Source organism: Penicillium samsonianum (genome assembly GCF_028829775.1).
Source record: "Penicillium samsonianum strain IBT 33392 chromosome Unknown utg000001l_segment0_segment0, whole genome shotgun sequence".
NCBI lineage: Eukaryota > Fungi > Ascomycota > Eurotiomycetes > Eurotiales > Aspergillaceae > Penicillium > Penicillium samsonianum.
In genome coordinates, this window is record NW_026643259.1 from 1319553 (window position 1) to 1338846 (window position 19294).

General features: G+C 52.2%; 5 protein-coding genes across 5 annotated transcripts; all 5 read left to right on the forward strand.

The window, feature by feature from the left end:
- Positions 1-956: 956 nt before the first annotated feature.
- Positions 957-4083, forward strand: N7471_000521 (uncharacterized protein; the record flags this gene model as incomplete). Its single annotated transcript, XM_057273242.1, has 4 exons — positions 957-1098; positions 1192-1341; positions 1412-1665; positions 1717-4083. 4 exons carry the CDS (start codon positions 957-959, stop codon positions 4081-4083), a joined length of 2913 nt encoding a protein of 970 aa, XP_057141421.1.
- Positions 4084-5895: 1812 nt separating this feature from the next.
- On the forward strand, positions 5896-8505 carry N7471_000522 (uncharacterized protein; the record flags this gene model as incomplete). Its single annotated transcript, XM_057273243.1, has 1 exon — positions 5896-8505. The coding sequence occupies one exon, from the start codon at positions 5896-5898 to the stop codon at positions 8503-8505; it is 2610 nt and encodes an 869-aa protein (XP_057141422.1).
- Positions 8506-9093: 588 nt separating this feature from the next.
- Positions 9094-12135, forward strand: N7471_000523 (uncharacterized protein; the record flags this gene model as incomplete). The annotated part of the gene is made up of 1 exon (XM_057273244.1): positions 9094-12135. The coding sequence occupies one exon, from the start codon at positions 9094-9096 to the stop codon at positions 12133-12135; it is 3042 nt and encodes a 1013-aa protein (XP_057141423.1).
- A 786-nt stretch (positions 12136-12921) lies between these two features.
- Positions 12922-16273, forward strand: kgd1 (alpha-ketoglutarate dehydrogenase KGD1; the record flags this gene model as incomplete). Its single annotated transcript, XM_057273245.1, has 3 exons — positions 12922-13143; positions 13260-15304; positions 15361-16273. 3 exons carry the CDS (start codon positions 12922-12924, stop codon positions 16271-16273), a joined length of 3180 nt encoding a protein of 1059 aa, XP_057141424.1.
- Positions 16274-16963: 690 nt separating this feature from the next.
- On the forward strand, positions 16964-18995 carry N7471_000525 (putative PHD finger domain protein (Ing1); the record flags this gene model as incomplete). The annotated part of the gene is made up of 5 exons (XM_057273246.1): positions 16964-17359; positions 17430-18082; positions 18135-18328; positions 18386-18880; positions 18937-18995. The coding sequence occupies 5 exons, from the start codon at positions 16964-16966 to the stop codon at positions 18993-18995; spliced, it is 1797 nt and encodes a 598-aa protein (XP_057141425.1).
- Positions 18996-19294: the final 299 nt, after the last annotated feature.

Genomic DNA, 19294 nt, shown 5'->3' on the forward strand with positions numbered 1-19294 from the left:
CTGGATCCATGGAAATGGAATGTTGATATATCAAAACGGCCATTTTCATACTTCTTATGTCTTGTTCTGTAATATAATGTTAAAAATTATTGAATTGAGATGATTCATAGAGAGAGATACATTTCCCGTCACATTTACTACCAAGTCAAACAGGAATTAACAGTTAACTATGAAGTCACCTAACACTCAGGAGAAACCCCCGCGTAAGGGCCAAAGTGAGACGCACGGCCCCAATCCGATTGGTGTGATGTCAAAAGGAACAGAGCGACTTAGCGTTGATAGCGAATTGATCGTCATGCTAAGGAGCCCATTGAATCTAGCCTCTGGGGGGCTGGAAAAAAAGAAGAAAAGTAGAGAGGCTAACATCTTTGGATCTTGGGAGTTGATTTTTTTATATTCTTCCATTCTTCGATTCTTCCATTCCTCCATTCCTTACCTCTCATGACAACTGTCCCTACTTCATCAAAACAAATAACATCTACAAAGTGGGGCCTGCGACGACACCCTTTTTTTTTTCTTTTTCTTTATTGGAAGATCGACTCATCACAATTCGTTTGCGACTTCACCCTCGCTTCGTTTGACTTGTCCCAGTCCCGCCATCTCCTCCCTTGAGTATTGGGTTTGGAACTGGGAGAACCCCTCTATGCCTTGATTCGGGTCTATTGACTCTACGAACCTACCTTGCACTCCACAGGTTCAACCCAACCGGCCTCTGATTGCTCCACACCTGCAACACATCTGCATCCCTCGCATCGCGCCTGCGTGTTACCCACCACCATCCAATCGACATCAATCTCCCTGGATCCATCTATTAATCTTCCGATGCGGCTGGTGGATTGTGCAGGAAATTGTTACCGTGGTGTCCACTGATTGAGCAGGATACTGCAGTGCTGCTACCAAATACGGAAACTGGGGGCTTTTTACGGCACGTCAATTATGCGCATTTGGTAAACATTATGCCGGCAGCCTTTATGGATGAGAAAACTCAAAGAAGGAGCTCGGCCGCTGGTCAGCCTGCTCCTTCAGACTCTCGCGGCCCCGTATATCATCCCAGGACTGCACCCAAACGCAGTGTTTCCTCCAAAGACCACCCCTCCAGTACGTGATCTTTGAACCTGCACCTGCACCTGCTTGAATTAGTTCCAAAACTCAGGGTTAATTAATCAAAGCTGACATTGCTTCTTCCTCAAGACTTGTCAGAACGTCCTCAACACCCATCACTTTCCCGCGTCAAGGGCCGAACGAATATGTTTACTCCGCCTCGAATGAACGCAGAGGTATCGTGGCTGAGAGACCAGTCACCTATTCGTCAGGGCACAAGGACGCCAAACCGCTCAGCTGGTATGTTCTTCCGATTGCCAGCAACGTTGGATGGCTCCAGAGCACAAGTAACTGATTATTTGTGGCTCAGATACCCCCGAACCCGGCACCCCTACACTAGTAAACCCTGCCTCGGCTCTATTGCAGGATTTACTGAAAGAAGAACGCGCACACCGAAGCTCCCGAGGAACCATATCAGACGATTTTAATGAAAATGCTCCCAAAACCCCTGAGACTACTCGAACCCAGGAAGATACTGCGTCTGAAAAGGCACGCAAAGTGAATGACGTCTTCTCTGCTGGTCAGAGAAAACCAAAAGAGATGGGCATGCGGGAAATGGACCAAGTAAGTTCATGAGTACGAGAACCCCATGGGCATTAGCTGACTCGTTCGAAGTATGTCTCGAAAATGAACAAGCTCAATTTCGATTTGAAGCTCGAGGTCTTCCACCGCACACAACAGATGGCTATATATGAAAAGAAGCTAGAACGGATGGCGGAGATGGAAGAACAACTAGCGCACATGGAAGATTTGGTAGCAGAAGTGGAGGAGCTTCGGACCACTGAGAAAGACAACCAGACTCTACGTGAATCCAACGAGCAACTCCGCACCGACCTTGACAAGCGAGATCTGGCTGTTACCGAAGCCGTGGAGCTCATCTGCCAGTTGGAATCGAAAATCGACATGCTGGAGAATGGCGGCCGGGCCTCCAGGCTGTCTATGTCACGCCCTATGACCGCCGACGGCTCCGAGGCCTTAGCGCCAAAATCCCGGGCAATTATTGAGATTCCAGAGAGAACCTCTTCCATACGGAATTCATGTGTCTTGAGCGTAGCTCAGCGCCAGACATCTTCTGAGCTACGAAAACTCTCGAAAGCACCCTCCTTCCTACGAGCTGATAACAAAAGTACTGCCACTTTGCGAAGCCTTTATGCTCCCGAAGAAGAAACCCAGTCACGCTCTCCAAGGACTGAACTTTCGAAATCAGAGAGCTTCCACACGACCACCGAGACTATGGAGCCTGAGTCACCCAGACTGAGCGTCTTGAGTGAATGCAGTGAGCTGAATACGTTCGACACGCCTACAAGGTGGCAAGAATTTGATCAGCTCGAGATTCCTGTTCGGAGATCGTCGTCGACCGCAGGCAGCTTGGATAGCTATGTTCCCCCCAGCGGGCGGGAAGAAAGCAAAAAAGACCAGATTGATCGGTGGATGCAGTCCCGCGAAGACGTAAACCAGACTATAATCACCAGACGCAGGAACCGAGCATCATCTGATGCCACCAAGGCCAGCATTCCCAATTTTACAACAGACTTGTATGCTCCCAAGCCGCGTGGACGCGGAAGACTGGATGCATCTCTTTTCGGAGGCGTCAGACTTCCTCCCACTCCTGATACTATGAGTACGGCATGTGCTACCGGTGCAAACCGATCGAATGGGTCCAATGGGAGCATTAAAGCCCGAAGAAGTTCACAGACTGAGCAGGATCTGTTTTTCCCTGGTAGGCGAGTTAATCGCCCACGTTCTGCGGAAGAGATGGCCAGTCACTACAGCTTCAATGGCAGTGAGGTTGACGACAGCATGCAAACTAACTGCAGTGATACTCCGCGCCTAGACGTCACAGCTGACGAGTCGCGCACTATCTTGCCCTCCTTCAATACTGTTTCCTCTAAAGCCAGCGCGCTTCTTGGGCCTGGAAGCCCCGACAACCCTGTTATCGAGACCTTTGGGGATCTGTACCACACAAATGCCAACGCAGCATCAACCCCAACAATTAAACGTGTCCGTAGCCCGATCAAGGCTATGACACCAGAGCCGCATACCAGTGACTGCGACTCTTCGCCACCACTCACACCTCAAGACTGGGTTGCCGCTGCAAGGCAGGGTCCACGGTCTCGCAAGCCCAAGCCGCGTCAGAACCGCCATGAAATTCAACAGACAGAGCTGTCACCACGCACTGCCGTCAGTCCAGCCACATTCCACGACGACAGCAGCATCGCTTCGGATCCAAGCGAGCCTGATGTCCCCGGTATCCCAACTCTTGACATGACCACTCTGGACATCCTAGAACAACCCCTCGACATCGCCCAGTCAGAGCCCAAAACTGAAGCCAACCCCGAGCCCCGTCGACGCCTCAGCTTCCTACCCCCATTCTTCAACCGCTCAACCAACCACCCCCGTGGACTGCAAGGTTCCCCAATCCCGAATGACTTTGAAGATGACGATGAGGACGGCGCCCCATCCCCGGTAATCCCCAAAACCAGGACAATGGGCGGCGGCTCCCGAAGACCCATGTCCCAAATAATCACCGTCCCAACCGACCTAGGCTCGTCCAACCCCCCAATCCACAGTGAAGAACCGCCCCCAGCCTTCAAACCGCGAGGGCTCCCGCAATCATTGACAATGTCAACACTGGCCGACCAGCCCGGCTCCGCAACAGTCTCAGGACGCCCCTCCACATCTCATGGCATTGGCATGGAACACAAGCGGCGTAGCTCACTGGGAATCTTCAACTGGATGAAGGGCAAACGCTCTGATTCCGTGTCTGTCCCCGGGACAGAGAAGTCCATTGACTCCGTGCCGAAAGAAAACCGCGCTCCCTCGCGTCTAGCCTATGAAACTACCCATGGACTTGGAATCCCCCGTGCCGAGACGCCGGACTCCATGGAGGCTCATGTCAGACCTCATTCCGAGATGGCTGTTCATCCTGAAGACTATGCGAGACGGCCTCGGTATATGGGCCGTCGTGCTCGCAGGGGCTGAGATTCTCTACAAACGGTCATTACTGCCTTACTCATTCTTTACTTTCTTACTTCATCTTTCTTTTCCTCCGTCATGCTTCTTCTCCATTTTGTACTATATGATACCCAACCGTGTACACGAAGTAGCATGGCTACATTTTTTTTTTGCTCCTATTGTTCACTGCCCAGAAACACTTGAAACGCATTGGTGTATTTTCCACTTCATTTTATGTTTTCCCATTCTTGGTGCATGCGAATCACGACTCTAGGCTTCTGAATTTCTGTCATTTTTTGATATCGATCCTGCTGGCAGGGTTAATTTGAAATGTGTTACATCGTCCAATATGCCTTGTTACAGAGTCAAAGGTTATACATAGAAAAGTCTCTTGTACAACGTATGCATTTTTTTACCGCCTTCCTATACACCCAAGAAGACATCAGAAAAGACATATAGGGAGACATATAAAGAAAACATCTAAAAATTATATCGGAGGGCTCTTAATTAACAACCCTAATACCATCTTGGTCCAAATAGATCAGATCATTAAAGTCTTAGGTCGTGAAGGACAGAGGCCATCAAACACCAACCGAGTCTATTATTCCAATTCGAAAAAGCCATCCAAGTCCGCGAGTCCACGAGTGCGACCTGAAGAATGTGATGGACGTTAGATAGAGTAGCTCCGACTTCTTCTGCCAGGATTCCCTGGTAATCACGTTCTATCGAGTATAATGGAGTCCCTTCTGCAACCTCAGCGTAGCCAAACAGCCAGCAGAGTACGGAGTATCCCCGCGAGCTTTAGGACGTGGGCCTAGTATGCTTGTATGAAAGTAATCATTAGACTCTCTGAGACCGGGGTATGAGGTGCTCGGTCATGATCTCCAAGAGAAGAACAGGAAGTCTGTGCCGGCGATGGTTTGAAATATAGTTTCCCAGAAATGAGTCCATCGGACCTGTTTACTTCAAGAAAATTGAGCCGACGGCAGTATTGTAGTGAATCATTGCTTGGTTCCAATATGGATGATTTTAAGATGAGGTTTATGCAAGGTTATTGTGTTTTGATATCGGCTACCTACATAGTGCAGGTCACGCGACCATTTCAGAGTCTCGAGCACCAATCAAAGTGTTTTTATTGGTCGGATCCCAGCAAGGCAAACCTTCGAAGCAATCTAATGGAAAAAAAAACTGAGGCCACGATATCTGTTGATGGTCTGATTGGTCCGGGGTTGTCAAGTACTTCAGCTCAGACGCAGACACACCTCGGGATTACCTATTTGGGTTGCCTCTTTATGCATGTTACCGGGAAGCTTGCAGAAAGGCAACGAGGCAGAGAAGCAATGGTGGTACTGCTAGTATATTCTAAGGGCCTAAGACCTTATACTCCTTGAAAGAGAGTACTCCTTATATATAGATATACAAAAATGCCAAGACCTCTAGAGCCAAGTGGAGAGTCAAACCCGCCCTCGGCGTGCAGAACGTGGTGACTGGTCTAAGACATGAACGCAAAGGCCCCCTAAGTGGCTTAGTGCTTTTTATTCCTTGTTTTGGGGAGATTTAGGAGGAAATTACATCGATATAATTAGCATTATTAGCAGTAGCTTTAGTTTCAGTTGGCATTCCAGGGCCAAATTATTGTACGACGGCAAACTTCCAAAATTAGCCGGTATCCCCAGCCCAGTTTCCTGGTTTTTCATTTCTTTCCTTACATCCCTCCAGTCTGGCTTCATTTCTTTGTCTGGTATCCCTGTATCCCTGTTATTCCAAGTCCCTTTGATCCCGAAAACCCACTCAATTTGAACTGGTCTGAATGGATGGTCGGTGACTAAGACCTATATTATGGCGTACAACGCCGTCGCTCAAGTCGACCACGAGGTGGCTTCCCTTTCTTCCGCTTCTGCATCCCGCAGCCCCTCGCCCGCTCATGGACATGCATTCGAGCAGCTGCCGCTTGATACTGATCACATCGGGGGAGGAAACCACCTAGAAGCTGCCAAAACCACGGACAATCCCAGTTTCGGTCAGTTAGGTTCGATACTCCGCTCCATGACTTCTACCAGCTACGATGTGGTGGAGGACGATGACTATGACGCCGATCCTTCCCCCGAAGAGCGATCCAACAGCCTGCATATTCCACCACTCAATACGACCGTCGCGCGACATTCTTCTCCCGAGCCCCCCATCCACAGCGCATGCAGCGAGGCTCCCGTACCTCTCAGCCACCCTACCCCGGATTTACAGTCGATACAAGGAGCCTACAAAGGAAATGTAACGCGGTTGGAACAAAGCGCGGAGCAGCTGAGCTCGTGCTCCGCGGACATTGAGAGCGAGATCCGTCGCATGGACCAAGAGCAAAAGCGACGATCAGTCAGTTCCGCGTCTAATTCAATCATTCACCGAAATGGTGCATTCTCCCCAGCAGCCACAATTTCTTCCGCTCATGGATCGAATGCGTCCCCCGCGCGTCAGCGCTCCGCATCAGGGGCGCGTCTGGCTCAGCTCGCGGAGCCTGCACATGATGAACATGAACATGAAGTGGATGAATTTCCGGGGCTCCCCAATCTACCAGCACCGCAGCCCCTTTTCAATACCCAGAGCGATTACTATTACGACCAATATGTTCCACAAGGAGTTCCCGCAGAGGCGGAGTTGGAGCGCCGGGCCTCGGTCGCATCGAACGATACCTACCAGCAGGCGCGGACACTGTTCACCGACTTTGACGGTGTCCATTTCACACCCTTGGAGCAGGGTCGCCAGGTCTCTTTAGAGCAGCCGCCGCTCGCCCGCAAGCCGGAACATTACAAAAAACCGCAAGCAGGGGAGAACATGGTGTTTTATCCCGCCCCTGTTCCACGCATGTTGAATCTGCCACCGAAGCTGTCACACAAGGCAAACATTGACCGGGATAAGCGTCGTACACAGCTTGCAGGCGCCATCGCCGCTCAGGATAGAAAGTCAACAGCTGTGCTACCTGACGCCGATCAAAAAGACCCAAGCGATAGCCACAAAGATAAACGCAAATCGACATTGCCACCACATCTCCGTGCGAGTGTATTTTTTGATCAGCCGAGTACATCACTCCAGGTCGAAGTTAAGCAAGATTCTGCGGTTGCTACGCTGGAGAGCATTTTGGACGCCTCTGCGAATGCCCCCGTTTCGGCTTTCACTGATCACCCGTATGCTGGTCATGTCGGCGCGTTCATCTACAACAAATCAAAACGCAAGACCCTGACAAAAGATACGACAGGGCAAAAGACAAATCGTCTTTCGCGAGCCACGATTGGCCAGCCTTATAACACTAATAATGTAGACGAGCATGGGGACCCTGTCACTTCACGACATGGATCGGAAGCGGGGAATGACTCGGATAGAAATCGTGATGAGCACGACCATGAGCGCGGGTCAGAAGGCACTGATACCGAAAGTGACGAACAATCTGAAGACGAAGAGGACGAGGAAGAGGAAGAGGGCGAATTGGACTATGTTGGTCCACCGAACACGCTTATCGCCGAATTGGAGTTGCGGAAGCATGAGTTGAAGCACCGACGGCGGACGGCTGTGCCTGTACCTTTCCATGGTATGCGGACCACTTTGTTAGAAATGGACGAAATGGCCCAAAAGCAAAGTGATAAACGGCGGCAACGTCCTGTCGCTTTGGCCTGGGAAGGACGGGACGAAGACGATGACGTTCCCCTGGCTATGTTGTACCCCGAGAAAACCAATACGGAAAATGACGATCGACCTTTGGGGTTGATAGCGAAGCGCCAACAAGAAGAAAATGAGCCTCTGAGCTCACGCCGTGCCAGGTTGCGGGGTGAACCAATCCCGCAGCCGGAGCAGCGTCCTGCTACAGTGTATGCAACAGGGCCCCCGGCGCATGTTCCTGAGCCGGCCGCCGAGAGTGAGGATGAGACGGAGATAGAGACCCTCGCCGAGCGACTTCAACGGTTAAAGGGACATAACCGCTCGGAGAGCAAATTTGCCAGTGACCTGATGGCCGAAATTGATACCAGGGCTGGAGTTGTGCCCAACGAGACCCAAGAACCTCCCGCCCCCAACGAAGAAGAGACACTCGCACAACGACGTAGTCGCCTTCAGAAAGAGGCCGCTGCCCAACTTGCGCCTCCAAAGAACCCGCGAATGCGCCGCAGCATGGCCGCGCTTACAGAGGGTCGTCCTCCCCAGCTTGCTCGCCAGTCGTCGCATGATGTTTTCAATCAGCGGCCTGTCACCATGTCCCAGTATGGGAACCGCATGTCCATGCAACAATTTCCGCCACAAATGGGATATCCCACACCTGCAGGATACCAGATGGCACATCAATATGGGTATCCTATGAACCCTGCGATGATGGGCACGAATGGCATGGGATATACTCCAAACATGGCACCACACACTGGCCCGGTCACAACCGACGTGATCGACCGCTGGAGGCAAAGCATTCGTTGAAAGCGTCATCTATTAATTTTTGCTTTATATTTTGTTAGCATAGCATATGGTCGTTTTGAGCGTGTCATTCTTTTGATTTATTTTTTTTGAAGGATATCTATGTAGCATAGCTGTACGATTTATAGAGGAATTAGCGCCTACATTTCGGGGGAATTGACCTATCTGAGAAAAGATGAGAAAACAGTCAAGAAAAGTGTCCAGACAAGAAGCAACCTTGAAGTAGGGGCAAGAATGTGACGCGATGTTGTAGATAGGCCCAGACACTACAGCAGGATGGGTGTAACCTAACTTTTAGCCGCGCGTTACTTAGATCATTTCTCTTTTATATAAATAGACATAAAAATCGATGTCTTTGGAAATTTACTGCAGATTACCCCTTCTTTTCGTCAAATCGAGTTTAGTAGGTTTACAAAAGCTCGGGTCAAGAAGTCCACGGGTGGGTTCTGCATCTCCCCACGGTCCAGTTGTCTGTATATGACAGCGTCTTTGTTTATCCAACACATGCAGTTGATAACTGCAATGGACCTTTACGCCCCTTGTTAATACTCGCGACTCAATCTGGCATCGTGAGGGCCTTAAATAGCTGCCATGCCACCATCTACCGTCTTCTCGTATTGGCGCCGAGACCATCGACGTTGGTCCGCGTCGCCTGCTTCGATCCCCGCGCCCTCACCTACCAAAGGGGCGAATGGAAGCCCGATTAGCAGCCCTCCCCAGCTCCCACAGATTCCGGATACACCGACGCTCACTACTACCTTTGACGGTTACTCCTCGCCCGATGGCCCCCACTCGAACGACTCGCCGTTGGACATCGATACCTCTAAGCTCAACATCAGCTCATCGGTCGCGCCGCTATCTTCCTCGATCACTCTTGCTGTCCCCTCGCCGGCATTTGAAAAAGAAAGTCGTCCTCATTCCAGCCCCGGCGACTGCGGGGAAGAACAATTTACATCCCAGTCGAATAATTCACAACTGTCTGTGACGGGTCGACGGTCCGATCAAGGAGACACAGACCCGAATTTCAAATCAAGCTCGCCCTTTCGACGTTCGTTTGGCAAGCAGAAACGATCGCCAACTGCGGCAACAGGATCAGGTCATTTCCGGTTCAGAACCTCACCGGACGAGTCGCCGGCGGATAAACAAACAATGCCACAGAAGGACTTCAAGATGGATGGTAGCACAAATGTCCGGCGCTCCGGAGATCGTGATGTGTCCGTAGAACCGACACATCACAAATCGGGCAAGGCGATGCTCCATCTCTTGAATCCGATGTCCCTTCTTGCGCGCAGGCGCTCCTCGCAGGTGGTTAGCTCCCGGGCAGAAGATGTCAAAATCAAGAACCGGAATGTTCCTGCTATGCCAGATGACTATGACCCCAGGATTCGTGGAAAGATTGTCCATGACTTCTCGGCGCCCCGGCCTCGCCGCAATCTTTCGGCTACCCAGCGGGATACAGTTGTGAATGGGCAGGATACTTCACCACCGCAAATACCCAGTCAACCGCGTGCAGCAACTTGGAATGACCAGGCAAAACGGCACAGTGATCATTCGCCTGTTTTCAAGGAACATTTTGAGGACCAGAATGTTCTACAGGTGGAAAACAAGGGTTATCTTCAGTCTTCACTATTAACAGGCCAATCACAGCCTGGCTATGATAGCTCATTACCGGTCTTTGCGCGGAACTTGCCTCCTCATCTACCAGAAAGAACTACAGATCTTTCGGAGCAGCTTGAGCCTGAGGCGGAGGAGCCTCCCCCAAGCCCACCCAAAGCAATCTCCCATGCTCATCCTCAGCACCCTCAAGACCAAGATACCATTCCCAATGTACCCTTCAATCCCTCGGCCTTGCCAAGACATCTCAAGAGCAATGCCTCTCGATTCAGCTTCGATATGAGCGGGGTAGAATCATCTACACAGGAGAAAATGCTTGAAGAGAAGCACAAGGCCAAGGAAGCTTCTCGCAGAATGGAGGATGGTTATTTTGATGACTTCGACGAGGACTTCGATGATGACATGATGGACGACCTGGATGGTCTGGAAGAAAGGATCCCCGGCGTCAATGCAGATGCTGATGATGACGATTTTGATGATTTCTCTCTTTCGCGAAACATCAACGAGCCCAAGTCCTGGGTTATCCCGGGATTGTCACCCGTAGTTGCTAGCCCGGTCACTGCTGCACCGCCAGAGCCCACAAACACCTCTCACTCTGCCTCTCATCTCTCTGAGGCTACACAATTAGACGATGGCCCCAACCCACAACTGCCAGAGGAACAACCGTCCCTAGTTGCCACAACTGATGCGACATCAACCATTCCCCAGGCTCCGCTTGCGAAACAAGCGGCCCCAATCCTTGACGATGATGATGATCTTTATTTCGATGACGGCGATTTCGGGAATCTTGATGGCGACAATCAAGATGGTGGATTTGATGAATCTATATTTGATGATGTAAACAGTCATTTATACGAACGAAAGCCGGTCGGTGGCCCTGTGGCACCTTTACCAACGGACAGTGCTGCTCCAGGCGAGGATGACTCTTCGGCAGGGAAAGAAAGCCCAGTGGGAGAAAGGGGAGACCAAGGTCTGCAGCACATGCCCAGTGTGGCCAGTGACTACCGGGTCACAGGATCGGTCAAGCGTGGTCCCCTCGGCGAGCCAATACCAAACATGGGCCCTGTCCGTGCCCATGGTGGTGGTGTGCTCACAGAGCAAAATCTAGATATCTTGCACCATGCTCTTGCTTTCGCGGCCAACGAAGCATCATATAGTGCGCGCTTTGAGCGCACGTTCAGCACAAGCGAACGATCGCAGGGACAAGACAGCGCAGCTCAAACATCGCAGACGATAGAGTCACAACCGGGTCTGGTTTCTGATGACAGCCGGATTAGCCAAGCTGCGGATGCCATGGCCTTCGAAGACGTCTTTGATAATCAAGTCTACGATGATCAGTTCTACGATGATAACGATGATTCGTACTTCGACGACGCAATCGTTGCTGCTGCTAACGCTGAAGCTCTTGAGAACGATGACGATGGCTTCTACGGCCAAGAGTTCGGCTTCTACGCACAAGCAGACGGCAACGGCGCCTCTGAGCTAACCAACGGTGGATACTTTGGTCCGCGACGGGTCGAAGGCATCACACGGAATCACAGCAGCCGCGGTAAATTCCAGGAGCCCAGCTTGACCCCTATCACTGAACGGAGTGAATGGAGCACACGCAACTCTATGATCTCAGTCAAGGCCCACGGCGGTACCCATCCAAATTCAGCTCTAGCGAGCCCTGGGCTGGCGCAGCTGGTTGACATGGGCAATCTCGACGACGAAATGTCGCTGAGCGCACTCATGAAGCTACGCCGGGGAGCCTGGGGTGGGAGCAACGGTAGCCTGCGCAGCAGTGCAGGTAGTCCACCACCACATACGCTCTCACCCTCCCACCGTGCCAGCTTGAATGGTGCCGAAGCAAGCCCGACAGTCTCTGAAGTGAGGCCTTTCAGCTCTGATGAGGTGGCCTCGAATAATGTCGCCTATTTCCATGACGACAGCCACCCACGGACTGCTTCACCGTTGTCGGGCCGGCCAGATTATGAAGAAGTTCCCTCCAGCGGACCTCAGCGACTTAATGTCTTATAATATGGTGCCTGGTTTTCCCCGTCTGGATATAATGATCTATTATTTCTCTGAATATGCCCACTTGTGCAGCGATTTTGCATTGTCACGATCTCATGAATTATTCTATAGTTTAGATGTTAATATTAATACAGATCATAAACTGTGAAACATTTTAAATCGAACCAGATCTCATCAAAAACAAGACTTGGCGTTGGGAAATCAGGGAAATGGGGCAGACCCATGATTAATAGTAACTCCTTTTAGTGCCATTGGGCCGAAAACTCCCGCAGACGAGCCCGAATGCTTTAGCCGGCTGTGGAGAGCAATGGCTTCTTCGGGCGTCTCCTACACTACCATAGGTGGCGCCTGTCCCCGGGCATCGGCTGTGAGTCGGGCTGAGTCAGCGCACCAGCCTCACCTGCCGTGACACCCGTCATTCTCGGCTTCCTTTTGCGCTCTTCTTTTGCTTCATCTTTCCTCTACCTCCACACTTTGTTTTCTTATCTAGAGCGCTTTAGCTCTCTGATGAGTCCCGATTCTATACAGGTGCTACGGCAATACTAGTCGACACCTGTTCTGTGATTTAATTCGTACGTGTACTTACGCCTCTTTTCCTTTCCTCCGTGTATCCTGGTTTGCTCGCGCCTCCTGCAGGACAACCTGGCAATATCAGGCTGACACTATAGCATACAGTGAATCTGACTCTTTAACGTCCGATTTGGCCAGAATCCCGAACAACCGTCTTTCAATTCCCCTTTCCTCTAAATCGAAAACTTTATTGGACCTTGATCCAAGAAAAATCCCGCAATGTTTAGAAACACTGCCTTGAAGGCCACCAACAGCGGTATGCTGCGTGGTGCGACCTCTTCATCATGCCGGCGTTCATTCCACCTCGCCACTAGCGCTCGCAGCTTTTCAAAAAGCTCCGGCTTCAGCATGACCGCTCGTCGGCCTCTTGCTGTTGTCGACCGTGCTTTCAACGGTGCCCGGTCCTACGCGGCCCCCTCGGAGGGCGCCAGTCAAGGAGTGGTAAGCAACAACAATCTTCATGATCGGTAGCGATCCGATCCGGGTTCCCGATAATTCAAATAAACAAACGAGCATTCGACTAATGCGACGGCGCGATCTCGCCCTTACGTGAACAGGACCCCAACGATTCTTTCCTTACTGGTAGCACTGCCAACTACATCGATGAGATGTACATGGCATGGAAGAACGATACCTCGAGTGTTCACATCTCATGGCAGACTTACTTCAAGAACATGGAGGAGGGCAAAATGCCCATCTCCCAGGCCTTCACTCCTCCCCCTACCCTCGTCCCCACTCCTACCGGTGGTGTCCCCCAGGACATGCCCGGTCAGGGACTCGCCGGTGGCGCTGATGTGACGAATCACTTGAAGGTTCAGTTGCTCTGCCGCGCCTACCAGGCCCGTGGTCACCACAAGGCCAAGATCGACCCTCTCGGCATTCGCGGAGAGGCTGAGGCCTTTGGCTACGACAAGCCCAAGGAGCTTGAGTTGGACCACTACGGTTTCACCGAGAGTGACTTGAGCCAGGAGTTTGCCCTTGGACCCGGTATCTTGCCCCGTTTTATCACTGAAACCCGCAAGAAGATGACTCTGCGTGAGATCATCGCCGCCTGCGAAAAGATCTACTGTGGCTCTTACGGTGTCGAGTACATTCACATTCCCGACCGCAAGCCCTGCGAGTGGATCCGTGACCGCTTCGAGATCCCTCAACCTTACAACTACTCGGTTGACGACAAGCGCCGCATCCTTGACCGTCTAATCTGGTCTTCCAGCTTCGAGTCCTTCCTCGCTACCAAGTTCCCCAACGACAAGCGTTTCGGTCTGGAGGGTTGCGAGACCCTGGTCCCCGGTATGAAGGCCCTGATCGATCGTAGCGTCGACTACGGCATTAAGGACATCGTCATTGGTATGCCTCACCGTGGTCGTCTTAATGTTCTGTCCAACGTTGTCCGCAAGCCCAATGAGTCCATCTTCAGCGAGTTTGCCGGTTCTACTGAGCCTTCCGATGAGGGCTCCGGCGATGTCAAGTACCACTTGGGTATGAACTTCGAGCGTCCTACTCCCTCCGGTAAGCGGGTGCAGCTGTCTCTGGTTGCCAACCCTTCTCACCTCGAGGCTGAGGACCCCGTTGTTCTTGGAAAGACTCGTGCCATCCAGCACTACAACAACGACGAGACCAACTACGACACCGCCATGGGTGTTCTGCTGCACGGTGACGCTGCCTTTGCTGGCCAGGGTGTTGTCTACGAGACCATGGGATTCCACTCCCTTCCGGCCTACTCGACCGGTGGTACCATCCACCTTGTCGTGAACAACCAGATTGGTTTCACTACTGATCCCCGTTACTCCCGGTCTACCCCCTACTGTTCCGACATTGCCAAGTCCATCGACGCCCCCGTCTTCCACGTGAACGCTGACGATGTTGAGGCTGTCAACTACGTCTGCCAGGTCGCTGCTGACTGGCGTGCCGAGTTCAAGCGTGACGTTGTCATTGACATGGTCTGCTACCGTAAGCAGGGTCACAACGAGACTGATCAGCCTTCGTTCACCCAGCCCCTGATGTACAAGCGCATTGCTGAGCAGAAGGCTCAGCTCGACAAGTACGTCGAGAAGCTGATTGCCGAGGGTACCTTCACTAAGGAGGACATTGATGAGCACAAGAAGTGGGTCTGGGGAATGCTCGGCGACAGCTTCGACCGCAGCAAGGACTACCAGCCCACCGGCAAGGAGTGGCTGACTTCCGCCTGGAACAACTTCAAGTCTCCCAAGGAGCTGGCTAATGAGGTCCTGCCTCACCTGCCTACTGCCGTTCCTGCCAAGTCCCTGCAGCACATTGCTGACAAGATCGCCGGTACCGGTGTTCCCGAGGGCTTCGAGCTCCACCGCAACCTCAAGCGTATTTTGAGCGGACGCAAGAAGGCCGTCGATGAGGGCAAGAACATCGATTGGGCCACTGCTGAGGCTCTCGCTTTCGGTTCCCTCGTTGACGAGGGTTACCACGTCCGTGTTTCCGGTCAAGATGTTGAGCGTGGTACCTTCTCTCAGCGCCACGCCGTCCTGCACGACCAGCAGACTGAGCGCACTTACACTCCCCTGAAGCACATCGGTGAGAAGCAGGGAAGCTTCGTCATCTCTAACTCCTCCCTGAGTGAGTTTGGTTGGTAAGTTTTTTTAATTGAAACTCCCTGCGTAACAACGATTCTAACATACAATCTAGTCTCGGCTTCGAGTACGGTTACTCTCTGACCTCCCCCAACGCCCTTGTGATGTGGGAGGCTCAGTTCGGTGACTTCGCCAACAACGCTCAATGTATCATTGATCAGTTCATCGCCTCCGGTGAATCCAAGTGGCTGCAGCGTTCCGGTCTGGTTGTGTCTCTGCCTCACGGTTATGACGGCCAGGGTCCTGAGCACTCTTCCGGACGTATGGAGCGTTGGCTCCAGCTTTGCAACGAGGAGCCCCGTATGTACCCCGAGGCCGACAAGCTGGACCGTCAGCACCAGGACTGCAACATGCAGATTGCCTGCATGACCACCCCTGCCAACCTGTTCCACATCCTCCGTCGCCAGATTCACCGTCAGTTCCGCAAGCCTCTGGTCATCTTCTTCTCCAAGTCTCTGCTGCGTCACCCCCTTGCCCGCTCTGACATCGAGGCCCTGAACGGCGAGTCCCACTTCCAGTGGATCATCCCCGATGAGGGTCACGGCACCGCCATCGACGAGCCTGAGAAGATCGAGCGCGTCATCCTGTGCTCCGGACAGGTCTACGCTGCCTTGGCCAAGCACCGCGAGGCCAACGGTATCCGCAACACTGCGATCACCCGTATTGAGCAGTTGCACCCCTTCCCCTGGGCTCAGCTGAAGGAGAACCTGGACAGCTACCCCAACGCCAAGAACATCGTCTGGTGCCAGGAGGAGCCTCTCAACGCCGGTGCTTGGTCCTACGCCCAGCCCCGTATCGAAAGCTTGTTGAACGCTACCGAGCACCACAACCGCCGCCACGTCCTGTACGCTGGTCGTGCTGGCAGCGCTTCCGTCGCTACTGGTCTCAAGGCCGTCCACCTCAAGGAGGAGCAGGAGCTCTTGGAGGATGCTTTCACTCTTCACCAGAATCACCTGAAGGGCGAGTAAACGCCTTCCTAGCGATTTGATTCGACTTTTGTTGATGAGATACTTGGGATCTTGCACTGACACTTGCATTGAGTTGGGTGTCATATATTCATCGGTTTTCTTAGAACCTAGCGTGTAATTCCTTGTTGTACTACCTACCTCTTTTATTAAACTGATTTCCTTTGTCTGTTATCGATGTGTCCTAGGTTCATAGTCATAGGGTATGCTAGGACAGTCTTTTGGTTGTCCTAATGTAAGGTCCCCTCTATACCTAGAATCCATGCTATATGTAAAATACAAAGAATCGTTGACTTTTGAAGACTCATGCTTGTTTTTTCTGTGTATAACCTTTCAAATTTCCATAGCTCATCAATTGTTACTTGTATGCACACCTGGGCATTGTTCCTGATATGACATCACCCTCGTGCTCAGATGATTCAGCAATAGATGCCTGATTGGTGCCGCAGGCAACAATCTCACCTGATTCGATTGCCAATCGCTCTTCTCCGCACTCAAACTTCCCAGCAGCAGCTTCTCCTGCATCGATGCCCTTCTGTTGTTACGCGAGGTGTTGACTATTGTACATGGTCCCGGATCATTGCCGAACACCATTGGTTCTTCAAAACTTACTATTTCCTCCTCAAATTGGGGTAGGCTTACCTCAACCCTCCTCCAACGGCGCAGCTCCCAATCCCGACTATGCCCTTCACCATGTCCGCCGTCCCATCGTCAGTCAATAATCCCCCGGGCCAAGGAATCCGACAGTCCGCCCGTCAGACACGTACAAACCCGTCTCGGACTTCCAAAACCATTGGACGGTCGTCCTTCGCGTTCGGCCGCGGCTCGACAGCTGAAATTCCTTCCACAACCCCTGTTCCCCACGGCTTCTATCCTGCGCTCACGCATTTCACCGATGCTATAACGGCGCTTCCGCGCGAGTTCCGTCGCCACAACTCTCTTCTCAAGGAAGTTGATGCGAAGGCGTGGGCTCTCGAGGAAAATTTGCTGCAGTTACTCCAGTTCTCCTCCGAGTCGCAGCCCGTTCCTCATCCTCCCCACCCAGCGCCTATCGTCGGGGGTGTGATTCGGGAGGATGTTTTGCCCAAGGTGAGTTTTCCCCGCGATTTGTCTAATTGTATACTCTCGACGTTTACTGATAACGTCTCTCTTGCGACAGGAGCTATCTCAGTCACCAGAATCGCCGGAGAGCAAAAGTCGCCGGCTTCTTTTCGATCGTGTACGTCAAAGCCTCTCGGACCTGATGATGACAGCCGATGAGAAGAACCACGTCATTTCAAACGCGAACGAGGAATTAGATCGCCAAGTCGTCCGACTGGATACGGTGTTCCCATACATTGCAGGCGAGATCAGCGAGGAGGCTCGCCTAGGCAGCCTGACGCACTGGGCGTACTCCAACAAGAGTGCCGCGAAGGCAGCGACTAACGAACGCCCGCGCCGAGAAGCAGTAACGCAAAGACAGGATCTTTCGCACGTGCTCCAAGAGGCTGAAGCTGCTAGTCGCAGTGAGGCGCGGCGCGATGCCGTTCTGGCACGGAAGCAACGTCGGGCACAGGCCGACGCGGACTATGAGGATACGCGAAGCTCGGGCGCCCGCAAGACCAATACTGCGAAATCCCGAGGTGCAGATCACGCGGCTGACCCGAGCGCTGCTCCCAAGCGTCGGAAGGTGGAACGACCACTACCGGTAGACACCAGTGTTCCCATGGAGCGCTCGGCTAGCGGCGCTGTAAGCCAGAGAGCTGCGAATAAAGACCCAGCAGAGAAGAAGCGGTCTCGCGCTCCCAATCCGGCCAGTGCTGCACGCAAGAAGTATGTCTCATATCGCTACGCTCACTACTACATCCAACTGACTTTATTTTAGGGCCACCACTTCTAATGCTGCATCGCCCGTTCTGGCCCCATCGCCTTTGATTGGAACATTCAATGGCCCGCGGGGTGCCGCCAGCCCGGGCCCCAACACATCAAGGCCACAGTCTTCACGAGCCCAGCAGAATTCTGGACCAAGCAATTCGCGCGCGCGGCCACCATCATCGGCCTCAAACCTGCCCAACAACAGTATGCAGTTTCAACCACTCCTCCTGGAACAATCAATTAACCATGTCCCCCACGCAGACAAAATTGCCGATTCCAGATCTACAACCCGGGACGGACCCGTCAAAAACGAACTTGTCCATGCAGATACACACCGTGACTATGAAGCCGATGCCAACGGTAGAACATCCGTTCCAGCTGGATCCAAGCGCGAGGATCTGGAAGGAAAAGCCGGTTCTGTCGAGGTCGAGACGGCCAAGGGAAGCAATTCCAAGACATCGACCCCTATCCTCCCCGCATTTACAGAGCCCAGCCAACAGCACGCACGACCTACGCGAAGTCGAGACCCGGCCTCTACCAAACGAACTCAGAAAAAGCCCATCCCACAGCCTGTAATACCGTCTGACGACGAGTCGCTTCACGAGGGCGACGACGAAGACGAGGAGGGTGAGCCACGCTACTGTTACTGTAACGAAATCAGTTTCGGCGAGATGGTTGCTTGCGATAATGACGCCTGTCCGCGTGAATGGTTCCATCTGTCGTGTGTGGGCTTGACGAAACCGCCCGGGAAGAATGGTAAGAGTCTTCTTTACCTTGTTGAAATTGACTAGGTTGCTAACAGTCTCTATTAGTGAAATGGTATTGTAACGAGTGCAAGGAAAATATGAGACGGAGTCGCAATGGGCGGTAACATGTCCCGTTCAATATTATGGACATTGATGATATGGCGTTATGTGGTGTTTTCAGTTGGCACATACTCTAGCGGAGATACGCCCTTGCTAGTTGATATTCTAGACTTTATGCATTTCCGGATATTGTCTGGCTTTTCGTTTTAGTACTCACCTCTCTCTCTTTGATCACCGAGTATTGTACTATTCCATCTTCGCATACGGATTAGGGAGAATTGCAAACGTGGGGACACCACATGAATTGATCGAGGATGAAGGTATGAAAACAGGGCTTTGAAGACGGGCTATATCTAATAGCGCC